General features: G+C 37.1%; 1 protein-coding gene across 7 annotated transcripts in view; it reads right to left on the reverse strand.

Moving 5' to 3' along the window:
- STXBP6 (syntaxin binding protein 6) overlaps positions 1–14,816 on the reverse strand; it is a 79,328-nt gene that overhangs the window by 46,862 nt on the left and 17,650 nt on the right. For 6 of the 7 annotated variants that reach the window (XM_015287352.4, XM_015287353.4, XM_040700980.2 and 3 more), the window contains 1 exon segment: positions 9,280–9,461. In XM_015287352.4, coding sequence (XP_015142838.1) covers positions 9,280–9,433 — 154 coding nt within the window. In that variant the 5' untranslated portion in view covers positions 9,434–9,461. 7 annotated transcript variants of the gene reach the window in all.

Below are 14,816 nucleotides of genomic sequence, written 5' to 3' on the forward strand. Positions count from 1 at the left end.
AACCCTCCTCCTTTCCAAGAAAATAAGCTATTTGATGTCAGCACAAAAAATACTGGAGAAGGCTACATCAGTCCCTAGCTAGAAAAAAAACTCACCTTTCTATAAAGCAATAAATACCAGTGTTTGAGAGCCTAACTGAACAAATTAACACCTCATGAATTAATTACTCTACAAATACATTGTTTTATCATTTTAGAATCTTTCAAATGCTGTAGTAGGACATTTTCTTTTCTTATCCAATTCCTGATAAATTTCACAGCATCTCTTCAAGCCTTTTCAAATTTTACATTCTCCATAGTTGAAGATCATTTCTGTTCTTGAGCTTCCAAACTAGTTTGCATTACACAGTGAACACTGAGTAAGTAACCAGCATTCCCTCAGGTAGATGATACAGCCAAAGAATCATTTGTGCATATTTGTATGCTATATTCATATAGGCAAAATTTAAGAAAACTATTATTAAAGAGATTGCAATATTTAAATACAAAAATAAAACAAAATTATTCAAGATTTTTTTCAGAAGTTCTTTACCTGCTCTTGTTTTCAAGTAGGTTTAAAAAAAAAAATCTTAGGTGCCAAAAACAATCAAAGCCAGCAAAATCTATCAGACTTTATTTTAGACAATTTCAGATAACCTAGTGCTAGAGCTATCAAGATTTTTTTAGCAATCTGCTATGATTACAGATGAGCAAACGTAATAACTGGAGGTTAGAAGCATTTGTTTATTTAAAGTTTCATTTTTTCCTCTCATTTGGGAAAAGTATATGCTGTATATGTGCCTTAAAACCAAAGTTACTGGTAAGAGAATATTCCTTTGATTTAAAAATTCTGTAATTTTCCAAGTCAATGATCCAATCACAGAAAATAGCTCTTACCACAGAGGTACAAGAGGCAGAGATTTAAGAAAACTAACACAGCAGGGTCTGATATCATATTATCCATGAACAGCATTTAGTAGTTATTTCATCCAGCAAGAAGCTTATGTTGCAGCTTCCCTTCCAGCTGAGTGTCTCCTCTGAAGACATATCTGAGGAGACAATACAGACAAACAACCAGATTCTGCATTTAGAGGAGAAAATTGCTTGAGGAATTTTACATGATGACTATGTTTCAGATTAAAATGATACCTTAGATTAATTCCCTGAAAATGAATTTAACTTAAGTCTTATTAGTGTCCTTCATTAGCTTAAACATCCCAGCAGAAATGAGAAAATCTTGTGTCAAACAACTTTCAAGGAGATCAAATCATGAAATTCAGGCTTCCATGTGAAATCGCTCAAGTTGCATTTTTTTGAGACACTGCCCTCTGACATATTAAATGAAATATCTGTAAAGCATTGAAAAAAATTAATGCAGGCTTTATTATATTCACATATACTGTAATTTAACAGTAGTCATCTCAAAAAAAAAAAAAAAAGCTGCTTGTTGAGAACTGGTCTGTGTTTCAGAAGGACCATTCAAAGATAAGGTAACTATTTAGGCTTCTATAAAAGAAAACAAAGTCAAAAGGCTATGAGGAAAAATTCATCTCATAGGTGAAATAGGTGAAATTCCTCATAGGAAGAAAAGGAAAATGAGATTTTCTTTCCCCCCCAGCACTAACACTGGAAAATTTGAGCTGCAGTATAGTTGTAATGTGATCATTCCCCTGAGGCTACACAAAAAGTTATTACATACTGTGGAGCTCTAAAAAACACAGCAGAAGAGCCACTGAAAGGGTGGGGCAGGCTTTCTCTGTGAAGCAGTTCCAGCTAAACAGTTACTAGAGATTGTTTTAGCTTAGACAAATGGGCAGATCCTCCTTGGCACAAGGCCAACAAAACTTTGCATACTTCATATTCATTCAGCCTCCCCACCCTTCATAAGCCGTTTTTTTTTTTTTTCCTTCTTGTTAGGACATGCATAATCAGATTACAAAAAAAACAACTTCTGTAAAAATATAAGTAAAATGGAACAAAAATTCCTGTACACACAGGAGAATAGTTGGAATTTTTCAGATATTACACCACTGAGGGAAAATTGGGTTGAATTAGCTCTAAATACCTCCCCTGCAGTATGTCATAATTGGCCTGTTCTTTGATTAGTATGTAAGCTTCTGGCAGTAGTTTGGATGAGCGTGGGTCACAATCAAATCACAACAGCAGATGAAGTTATCAATCCTGATCTGTTTTATATTTAATTCACTTTAAAAATCATTATTTACAGATGAAACAAACAAACAGAATGTTTGGAAATCAGGAACATATTACTCATCTTTGACAAAGCAACTATAAAAGCCTACCAAATGACAGAGGAGCTTGATGTAATACTCTAATTGGCTTTAGCAGTTTCTTTTAAAAGTACTTCTGATAGGCTGCTCTACCCTGAAAATTGTTTGATGGTACTGACTTCAAATAGAACAGTTATGATAAAAACTTAGTGGATTTAATTCCTGCAATTTAGAATACAGTAACAGGATAAGATTTTAAGCTGATGTTTACCTATACAAGGAGTTGGTAACACTGAAGTTAATAGTCAAGGAGAAAGAGAACTTCTGGCTGTTACAACTAACTCAGAAGAAAGCTGCATAGTAATTGACAGAAACATTTTCTGAAATACAACTGGAGAAAACACCCCAGATGTTTCCTAGCCCATATGATATAAATTGAAGAATTTGTATCACAATGAGTCAGAGCGCAGTAATGCCAAACTCCAGCACCATGAAACTTCAGAAAACTGCTCAAACTCAATCCTACCTCAAAGCAAAACACAATTTGAATTGCCATTGTAAAAAGAGAATGATTTCTACAAAAACTGACAATCAGAAGACGCTCACACAGGTCTTCCATAGCTGCCATGTTCCAACTTGAAGGCACAGTAATCATAAAACATTGTGGATTACATTTTTATTTCTAGCTCTGTTTTTTTCTCTCTTTTTTTTTTTTAATCACATATAAGATAACGTTATTCCCTGCAAGAAGGAAGGAAAGAAAGAAAGAAGGAAGGAAAGAAAGAAAGAAGGAAGGAAAGAAAGAAAGAAGGAAGGAAAGAAAGAAAGAAGGAAGGAAAGAAAGAAAGAAGGAAGGAAAGAAAGAAAGAAGGAAGGAAAGAAAGAAAGAAGGAAGGAAAGAAAGAAAGAAGGAAGGAAAGAAAGAAAGAAGGAAGGAAAGAAAGAAAGAAGGAAGGAAAGAAAGAAAGAAGGAAGGAAAGAAAACTCATTTGGACAGAGAATGAACGAACTACTTCCAAAGATAGCATGACATTCAAACATTTTAACCTGCCAGTAAACTTGATGCAAGCATATGTCCTGGGCAAAAAAAGTGCAGCAAAATATGCTGTGTTCACTGAAGGAAGCTACTTCCAGCTCCTTAGGAATGCAAACCAACCCACCACAAATGATTCCAACAAATGGATAAAGAAACACACTGGAAAGGCTACAAATTCCAGCCAAGAATAACCTCATTAAGCTTCTTTTGTGAGTAAAAGGACAACATACGGCTTCCAACATACAGCTTTGTGATTTTTTTTTTTTTTTTACATATAACTTTACTGCATCAATAAACCCTTTCTATTTGTGAGTTTTAAGCATATCCCTATTGATTATTGCAAAGTTATGTCTGATTCCTTACTTATAAAGGTTTCTAGATGCAGGATTTGCGTAGGTTTTTTGTTTGTTCTGTTCCCTCCCACCCTGACCTTCCCAACCACCCAACATCATTGGGATTTTGGAAATCTTTCCAGGAAGTGCTTGTGTGCATGAGTTGGAGGATAAAACAACACACAAAATCTTAACTCTGAATAAAATCAAGGGTGGTAACACAAGATTCCTGGATCAACACATCACCTTATAAAACTGAAAGTGATACATGATAGTTAACTAAGCATTATCTACCTGCTACATTTCTATCTTGTAAAAGTTATATGGAATAAAATAAAAGATCAAAGTGCAAAAAAAAACCACTGGCAAGACTATGAAACAACAAGCAGTGATCAGAAGCATGACTGTATATCTGCAGCTTACAACTAAAAAAAAAATTTCCTGCATGTAAATTAGATTAAGTACAGAGGGATAGATTGACAGAAGCATACAAGCATTCTTCCTTCACTTTCAAGAGAAAAATAAATAAAGAAATAAATCACAAATCCTAGACTACATGTTTTCAAATAGACAGTTCTGTAGCTTTGCTAGAACAGGATTCCCACCTCAGCAAATATTTTATGCAAAGTTTTGGTTACATTAAATTCAACAGCTGAGCAGTCAGAAAGGTTCAGAGCATCAATATATGTTAAGGATATTACTCTGAATACCATCAATAAATTAGTCATTCTGCCAAAAATTTTTTTTAAATAAACACAAAGATCAATAATGAAGAATAGAAAGATAACTCCAAAAGCAATCAATTGCCCACCTATGTGACTTGATTGCTCAAAGATTTTCAAAGACTCTTAGAGGACATTTTTGAAATTCCCTTTATAAAATGGAACTTCGCATGAGCATTGAGAGAAAGTGGTATTTAGATTTCTAAAAACCCCTTTGAGTACCAAAGAGCTAAGGTATCAGAAATACCCACGTTCTGATAATAATAATAATTAAAAAAAAAAAAAAGAGGCTTAGTTAAGAACAACATTCAGTATTACAACCTATCACAATCAGGAGTAGACTATAAACTATTTTATATATGGAAGTAATTATATTTTAACAATTTCATATGAGCACTGACTGCACCCACAATCTCAACATTGTGTCAAATTCATTAGGCTGTCATACAACAAGAAAGCTGTTCTGAGACTGACAAGGGTAACGTTAGCAGTGTCAGTATTCCAGGACATGCCACAGGCTATGTTTGAGCACTACCAGCTCTAATTAGCCAGCATTACTACAAACAATTTCCGCTAGTTTCAGCAAGCACTGAGACTAGTAGCTAAGTATGAATTGAGACTTCATACACATGTATATATTTAATATATACCTATACAGACACACACACACACAGCCTGAATTAAATCATGTCAAGTCACAGTTCAAAAATATCAGTCCTCTTCTTTGAACAACTTAATAGCCAGTTTGAACAATGAATACCAGTCACTGAGCACAACACTGAAGACATACATTTACCCTAAAGATAACTGAATAATTAAATTTTTGTTTTAAAGCCATTACCAAGACAGAACGGTGATGCTTAGGAACTTTCCCTTGGAAGAACTGGGAGGAAGAGAAGTTTGTTTGTGTTGCTTTGTTTGTTTGCTTTTTCACAATTTTTTCTTTACTTCTCCCTGTTCTAGTTCATGAAGGATTTCCATTTGCAGGACTATTAGCTTCTATGGCTTTTAAAAGGGATTCTACTTCCTTTCTGAAGCAACATTAATAAGGGGAAAATGGATCCATGAAAAGCCATAATCATTCTTGTGGCATTCTATATCTGGCAATATAAGCACGTTTTCCAACTTAGAATTTGTTATGTAGAAGTGGCCTTAATATTAATTCCATAGGTATTAGTAACCTTTTCATTTTTCTTCGTATAATACGTAACAAAATGTTGAATTTAACTCCAGCAGTGGATTTAACTCTGTCTCACAACAAATACAAGCACCGGCCTATCATCATGTTTTACAGGGGCATACATCAACAATTACATCTAAGCATATCAAACTGTACAATTAGGAAAATAACCAGTAGCTTATGCATCAGAAAATAGTAATATTACTGATCTAGAAGTAAACCCAAGTGATCTCCCAGAGCATCTTCTCAATCTGAAATGTAAAATTTGTCATGTTTAAGCAATTCTTGGCACAATTCTACAGCTTCTTGCTAAAGTCTTCAATAACAGATTACACAATAATTTTTCAAAATTGTCTACACTAATTATTTGCTTATCTTACCATTAAGAAAAAGTTTTCCCTGCAGTATCTTTATCATTGCACTTCATTTTTTCCACAAATATAATGTTAGTGTTAATTGTTTCATAACATCATAAGTCGACCGTAGTTTCCCATGTTTCCCATGGCCAGAGAGCTATATTCATGCACTTGCACTATCTCAGCTGCATGACTTAAGACAAAAAGCCTCTGTAAGCAGATAGTCAACTCACTATATAGACACATGAACATCAGTGTAGGGGCAATCAGAAGCATCAGCGTACAGAATTCAGAATAAACACTAAGAACCTGCCATTGAATTGCAACTGAATTACACGTGTTTGGAAAACCACCAAACACAACTCCATTCACACTACAGAACTGCATCTCTGACATAGTCACCAAGAATGCAGAAGGTGCACAAAACCTCTACAGGTTACAACTGTGTTCAACTAGAAGCAAAAGCAGTCACTGACTGCAAATTGAGGCTTTAGAGGTATCATTAGCCAACAGGAGAAGGTCTCCAAGAAATCTGTGGTTGCACAGAATGCTGCCAAGAAATAAGGACTACTATGTTCATGTTTGATATGGCAGAGTCCTTTCCATTGAACTATGGACAAGTTTTTTCAGAGACCAACAGAAAGTTAACAGAAAGTTAAAAGAAAATGGCAAAAATGTTAGGTAGAGAACTGGTAATGGTAGCCACACTTTTCTTTACCTTAAAGCTGCTGTATGTAACTGGCAGCCCTTGAAGTGAGTACAGATCCCAAAATGTTTTCCCTAATAAAACTCACATATCAATATAAGGCCTGATGTTCAGCCTGTTGTATTAATCTGTGTCCATGAGGTTATGGCAACCACCACAGCTGATCTGCAGTAGCTATCAAATAGCTATTTATTAACTTGTTGTTTGAGAAAAACTGTGATGTGGTCAGTAAGGTTAGATTTTAGTGAAAGTCGAAAAATGAATATGCTCTTCCCCTGCATGTACACCTAATTTCTGTATACTTATTTCTATGCCTTTTTTTTCCCCACTTCCTTTTGGATTTTTTCATTCTTTTAAAAAGATTGCACTTTCACATAAAAGTCACTAAAAAAAAAAAAAAAACCTTGAACTGACAGTATGTTAATTTAATTTGGAGACAGTAAAGAGAGGAATAGCAACAATAAAAAAAATTAAAAGTTTCCACCCTAAGCTTTAAACAATACTACCTTTTAATATTTACACAAAAATTTCAACATTTTAAGGAAGTCTAGAGAAAGAATGGTGTGGCTAAGAGTTATGACACATAGGAATTCAGGTTCAAAAGGAACCATCTGGTCCATTCAGTTACTTGCAACTGCAACAGACTTTCAGTCCTGAAAAGGTTGATGTCAATTCCATATGTACAAAGTGGAACATTTCCAATGTGTTATAAGAAATTAAAACCCCTTTTAATATTAAAAGTTACTAAGAAATCATAATGATATCATGTCAAAGGAAATAAAACACAGAAGTAGTTTACGAAAATACTACCTACATGCTTTACCTCTGAAGTGACCTTTTAAGTATTTTATGCTTAAGTCAACATTCTGAATAAAGTTAAGAACTCTTTTATATATATATATATATATATATATGTTTGAATTATATGAGACGATGACAAAATGAAAACTTAGATCTGATCCAATAACCATCAGTAGGTCTGCTAGTGTGGAGGAGGTGATAAATACCCATCTTCGGCTCTGAATTTCTTGCCTTTTCTCTATGTCAAATCCTTTCCTACATTTAAAAATAATAGTAATAATTCCAGTTTTCATTTTCTCTGTTCTGCCTACAACCACACCTCACCTCTTTTTTTTCTCATCCATCTACTCCTTGCTTGCAGTTCTTCAGCTAAATAACACCCTTAGGATCTCCCTTGACTATGCTTGCCCGTCTGTCTTTGTCAGCCATGTCAATACAAAGGACTTGAATGTTGCAGGTAATCTAACTGTTCAGCCTTCACAAGTGCAGTGAACAGTTTTGCAGTAGCATTCTTTCCTGCTTTCAGTCATAACTGTCAGGCTCTAGGTACCTCTTTTTGGAGCATTAATGAGTATTTCCTCCTAACCAATTCAGCATTACGTATTGCCAAATATAAACTCCAGTACATACATCAAATGCAACTTTGAAGGAAGTTTAGGTTTTATTCAGCTAGCCTTTTTCCTTTCTTTAAACTATTGTAAATGGGGAAAACTGGAAGTAGAAAATGTTAAATCTGTTTTGTCTAATTGTGATGAGCATGAGAGTACAGACGCATATATTAAACATGAGCTGCACAGCATAATTACATACATATACAAATGTTATTTGGCAACATATAAATATGAATTCTGTACTTATGCATCATGTTTCAAAACCCAGCAATTCCACGATTGCTATAAATGCTACATTTTGAGAGTTTTAACATAATTTGCAGTGAAAAAATATTTGACAGAGTCCATTAAACTCTTTTTTTCCCATTTACTTCAAACACAATGGCAATCTACTGAGCTTCACAGAGCACTTGTCCTCTGACCACTGATTTTACCTCCATTAAGAGGCATACCCTCTAATGGAGCAATGGAAGGTTAAAAACATGTTTACAACACCTTAGGATATCCCTTAGGATACCAAATATATTCACACATACTTAGTTGGCAGACACCAAAACTAGAGGGCATTAATTCAGTGTGTTTTATTTATACATACTAAAGTAAATAAAATGGATATGGCTTTCATTAGAAAATGTTAGAAGTATATAGCAAAACGTACAACCACTACCTAGCCTGTACCATAAAACTCAAATTCAGATTCTTACTAGTACTGTTTTGATCTTGGAGAAGCTCATGTTTCATGAGCTTAGCAACAAATAGGCCATTACTCCCTGTTACCTGTGACATCTCAAAACAGGTCTTTACATCATTTTCTCCTTCAAAGCATCTATTTGCTCCTTCACCTCTTTTAAAGTCAAGTGACTGAAGACCAATAGAGGTTCTGTATGTCAACAACCTAAAAATATTCTGGATAAAAGTTCCATATTTAAGGACCCAGTAAGTTGGTAACACAGAAGTAATTATGAAAATAAGAGAAAAATATATTTGCTTCAAATCAGAAATTTCAGGGCATAAAAACCAGGTACAACATAAACTTTATCCCTTCAAAAAATATCTTAAATTTGATAGGAAAAGACTTCTTCCCAAATATTCTCTCTTCGTAATCTGTAGCTATGCTCTAAGAGAACACTTTTTAAACAAAGAAATCACCCAATCAATTTATTATGCAGCATAAATATTAATAGTCTGTATTCTGAATGCTATTATTCTCTGTTTACATTACTAAGATTCAAGTCAGCCAGCACTGCACAGACATAGGTAACATGTAATCAATTAAATGAAGACAAACTAGAACAGACAACGGGATATCAAAATCTTTAACCTTACCTGACAGGCAGATGTATGTTAAATATTCACCCTGACCCCCAGTAGCTAGGAAAGGAATCTTTTTTTTCGTTCTTCTTTTAACTTGGACAGCTCCCAGCATCCTTTCATCATGTGGGGCAAAAATTTCTTTATTGATTGCAGATTTGGCATTCATTGTAGATCAGATATAGCAGACTGGCACTCTAAAACAAAATGAGGAATAAAAAAATATTAGGAACTACTCCTAAGCTATGTGAAATTCCCTTTATCTTGCACTGGCATTTGCAACTCTGACCCTTCAAGTAAAGTCTTTAATACATCAAAGAATTTACAACGGAATTTTTTGTACTTTGAGGTAGAATTTTCTAAATATCTGAGTAGTCCCTGAGGTACTTGTTGTTGTTCACAGTTCTCAATCTAGCTAAGCCTATTTTGGGCAGAAGCAGTACATGTCAGCACTTGAGTATGACCCAAAGTCTTCTCAGATGAACACCTCCCAACTTTATTGTGCATAAGATCTTCATTAATTTTCTCTCTGGTAACTGGTGGAAATCATCTGTCTCATATGCACGGGGAAAGCACAGCTTGGGCATACTGAAGGAATGCTGTAGTCAAGTTCATCAGCCTGTACTCTGAGCTTTATCATATTAGCAGACAAGAAGTTGTGTTCACAAGACATACAGAAAGCTTACAACTCTGAAAGAATATTCTTTCAGGAACATCACTCTCAATGGCAGTGTTTGCTTAAGCAGCTCCTGCACTTCTTGCAGCTTTAATACCTTATCCCCTCTAGTCCACTGTAATCACCAATGAGTAACTGCACAGGAAATAGCATCAGAGAAATCAGCTTGTACAAAATCATGCCTCTTCATTTTTGCCAAGCCATTTTAACCCAGGAACTGGGGAGAGAGCAGGAGGGGAGCTGCTTATTCAGGAGTGTCCAGCAAAAGCAATATGGCTTTAAACAGAACTAGCAGAGGAACCTAGCAAAAGGACAGAGAGCTCAATTACAGAAGAACAACAGGTTCTTTATGAAGACAACAGAACGTAACTTTAAATAATCTTATACTGAAATTGATTGGCAAGTATTTGAGTCTAACTAACAGACTGTTAAATCTAAGGAAACTGCAAGGCCAAAACCAATCCTCTCTTCTTGATCTTGTACACTTTTGAAATGATTTGCCCTAAGGACTTTTACTCCGGAAAGTTTCAAATGAACAAGGTTCTTTCTAACTTCTCAAGCCTCTGATTTCCCTTCTAAAAATTTTCTACTTCCTTTATGTTAGTCTTAATATAAGTGTCACTAATCCTCTCTAAGAATCATCTGTGCTTCTTAGTACCAAGCTCCCACCTCTTCAGTATCAGTACCAAGCATCCCACCATCTTTAGCTTTTTCCTTACTTGGAGGGTGAAGATGTATTTTTATTTTTTATTACATAAGTGGCACCTCTGAGTATTTCAATCAAAATTCCTAGAGGACAGTCCAACATGAGGCTCTCGTTTGCCCTAAGTGATAACCTTCATATCTCAACTAGTGAAGTCACAAATTCTACTTGAAGGAAAATACTAACAGATGATACTTGCCACAGATTTATCACTGGAAAACAGATACATTCTGGTCAGATTAGATTACAAAGCCAAGAGAGTCATGGAATCATTATGTTAGTGTGTATAGTGTAAGCAAATAAAAGTCTTCTTGTTTTCAGTCTCAACATTTTATTGGTACCTCTTTAAGATAGCATCTTACAATTTTGCTTTCAAAATATGTATTCATGGAGGTGTGACAGTGCACAACTTAGTTCAAATCTAGTTAATAACCTATTTATTTTGGGATGTAATTAAAATCCTTCTCCAACAAAACACTGTATAATAGTAAGCCCCAGTTTCAGAATAGTCAGAATTACAGCTGCGGAAACTCTGATACATTATAGAATCATAGAATGGCCTGGGTTGAAAAGAACCTCAGTGATCACCTAGTTTCAACCCCACTGCTGTGGGCAGGGTCACCAACCACTGACCAGGCTGTCCAGAGCCACATCCAGCCTGGCCTTGAATGCCTCCAGGGATTGGGCATCCACAACCTCCTTGGGCAACCTGTTCCAGTGTGTCACCACCCTCCGGGTGAAAAACTTCTTCCTAATATCCAACCTAAACCTCCCCTGTCCCAGTTTAAAACCACCCCCCCTTCCCTATCACTATCCACCCTTGTAAACAGCCGCTCCCCTTCCTGTTTATACACTCCCTTCAAGTACTGGAAGGCCACAATGAGGTTTCTCCGGAGCCTTCTCTTCCCAAGTTAAACAAGCCCAGTTCCCTCAACCTTTCTTCATAAAGAGGTGTTCTCTGATCATCTTAGTGGCCCTCCTCTGGACCCATTCCAAGAACTCTGCATCTTTCTTGTGTTGGGGGCTCCAGGCCTGGATGAAGTACTCCAGATGGGGCCTCCTCACAAGAGCTGAGTAGAGGGGGACAATCACCTCCCTCTTCCTGCTGGCCACTCCTTTTTTTAGGGCGGCACAGGCAGCTAGTGCACACTGCTGACTCATGTCCAGCTTCTCGTCCACCAGGATCCTCAAGTCCTTCTCCACACGCCTGCTTTCAAGGGGATCTTCCCCAGTCAATATAAATACCTGTGATTGTGCTGGCCCAAGTGCAGCACCTTGCACTTGGCCTTGTTGAACCTCATTAGATTCACATGGACCCAATTCTCCAGCCTGTCCCGGTCCCTCTGGATGGCTTCCCTTCTCCCCAGTGTATCAACTGCACTGCTCAGCTTGGTGTCATCTGTAAACTTGCTGAGGGTGCACTGAATTATATTGTCTATGTCATTGATAAAGATGTTCAAGAGCACTGGTCCCAAGAATGAGCCTTGGGGGACAGAACTTGTGACCAGCCTCCACCCAGACATAGAACCACAGATCACAACCCTTTGGCTGCAATCAGCCAACCAGTTCTTAATCCATCAAACAGTCCATCTTTCAAATCCACACCTCTCTAATTTAGACAGAAGGATGTGGTGAGGGACCATGTCAAAGGCTTTGCAGAATTCCAGGTAGATAATATCTGTTGCCCTTCTCCTTTCCACCGAAGTTGTCACTCCATCATAGAAGTCCATCAGATTGGTCAGGCACAACCTGCCCTTGGTGAAGCCATGCTGGCTGTCTTGGATCATCTCTTCATCTCGTATGTGCCTTAACATGGTAACCAGGAGAATCTGCTCCATGATCTTCTCAGGCACAGAGTTAAGGCTCACCAGCCTGTAGTTCCCTGGATGATCCTTTACTCCCATTTTTAAGAAAGGAAGAATGTTTCCCTTTTCCCAGTCATTGGGGATTTCACCTGACAGACATGATTTTTCAGATACGATGGAAAGCAGCTCAGCAACCGCATCAACCATCTCTCTCAGAACCCTGAGATGTATGTCATCTGGCCCCATGGACTTATGTATATTAAGCTTCATAAGGAGGTCTCAGACTTGTTCCACTGTTACAGTGGGATGAAATTCACTCCCCTCACTAGACCTAGAGTTTCAGGGTCCTGGCAGACATGAGGAGCCTGACTACCAGTGAAGACTGAGGCAAAGCACTTATTGAGCACCTCAGCTTTTTCCTGGTCTGAGGAAGCCAGTTCTCCACTCTCATTTATCAGACAGAGAACACCCACCTTGGTCTGTCTCCTCCTGCACAATTTCTTCTGCTGAAGGATAAAGAGCTCTTGCACTCACAGAAGGGTGTCCTTAAATAGCCGCCAGCTCTGTTCTGTTTCTATGCCCTTAAGGCCAGCTTCCCAGGAGATCTCATCCAGTAATTCCTTGAGCAGCTGGAAGCTTGCTCTCCCAAAATTCAGGGTTCTGACTCTACTTTCCGCCAGGCTTGCATTCCTCCAGATCACAAACTCCACCAGGGCATGATCACTACATCCGGGGTTGCCTCCAATCTTAACCTCTCTACTGCTCTTCTCTGCATTGGTAAGCACCAGGTCCAGTAAGGCTTTATCCCAGGTCGGTTCATCTAATACCTGGACCAGGAAGTTATCCTCAACAGTCTCCAGGAAGCTCCTGGATTGTCTACCACCTGCCATGCCGCTATCCCAGCAGATACTTAGGTGGCTGAAATCCCCTATGAAGACAAGAGCCTGTGAGCGCAACACCTCTTGGTGTTGAAGCAAGAAGGCCTTGCAAACAGGCTCCCCTTGATCAGGTGACCTGTAGTGGATTCCAGCCACTAGATGTCCTTTACTGGACCAATCCCTGATTTTAACCCATACGTTCTCAAACTGGTCATGGCTATTACTCAGACACAGCTCTTCACAATTTATCCACTTCCTAACATTGAGGGCAACTCCCCTCCCCTCCTACCCTGTCTATCCTCTTCTGAAGGGCCTATAGAGCTTATAGAGTGAAGTTACTTCACCCTTAGAAAAATCAATCATAAATCAAAAATCAACAGCTAAATGTAAATAAGCAGTCTTTTACATGATTACTGGTGGATATGTATGAAAATGACTTTAATTTGCTTTTAAATAAATAAGAATTTCCAGTATTCTTTTTTTTTTTTTTTTTTTTTTTTTGCATTGCATTGCATTGTAGATGCAATGCAGTTTTTTTTGTTTGTTTTCCTACTAAACGGGGAATGCCTGCTCAGGGGACATGAATAAGTCTCCATTTCTCCAACCCTCCAACAAAAATACCTTTTCTTTTCATAAAAAAAAAAAAACAGTCTGTATATGCAAGACTTCACATAGTACCTGCAGATTTCTTTATACAGTTATGTTCTTGGCATTAGCTCCATGAGGAATTCAAATTATTACCAATTTTCCATGGGTGTACATGGATTCACACACTTCAAAATGCAAGCATCTTCCCCCACACCATATGCAATTCTAATGAATGTTCAAGTTATTTTAGCCATCAGAAACCTACTGAACTTTAAAGAGAAGCAATAATTACAAGTGAAAATACAACTCTTTCATGAGGCTTAGGGAATTATTAAGAACACCGGAAAAGCAATTCACTGTTAGTTTCTTGATGTTTGACTTAATAGGGAAAATTCAGCCAAAGTCAACTTAAACCCGCACCCAGTTCTGAGCTTCAAACACTGTCTTTTTTTTTTTTTTTTTTTTTTTTTTGCAATACCACCTGCAACCTTGAAACTGTTTACTGGCAAAAACCATCTGAAAAACCAAAAGAGATAAGCTTCTTGGCAACATCCTTAGATAAAATTACATCTACTTGAAAGAACAAGAACATACCCCATACAGTCTTACTATTTTTTAATCCAACAAATGATTTCTGCCAGACCAATATGAAGAAAAAAGATTGCATCTAACTAAGGCTCCTCAACACAATGCAGGAGAAAACTGCCAACCATGCATCCCATTATGTTAGTCAACCTAGAAAAGGAATCCAAGCAAATACATATCTCAAATACAATATTCTTCCTACAATATAAATGGAATTATGAAAATCCTCCATGCGTGCAAATCAAAGCCTCCACTATACCATACAACTGCTCAAACACAGACACATCCAATTACAGGTAGGAAAAACTGTTTCAAAT

This window comes from Gallus gallus, chromosome 5 (assembly GCF_016699485.2).
Source record: "Gallus gallus isolate bGalGal1 chromosome 5, bGalGal1.mat.broiler.GRCg7b, whole genome shotgun sequence".
In the NCBI taxonomy this organism is placed as follows: Eukaryota; Metazoa; Chordata; class Aves; order Galliformes; family Phasianidae; genus Gallus; species Gallus gallus.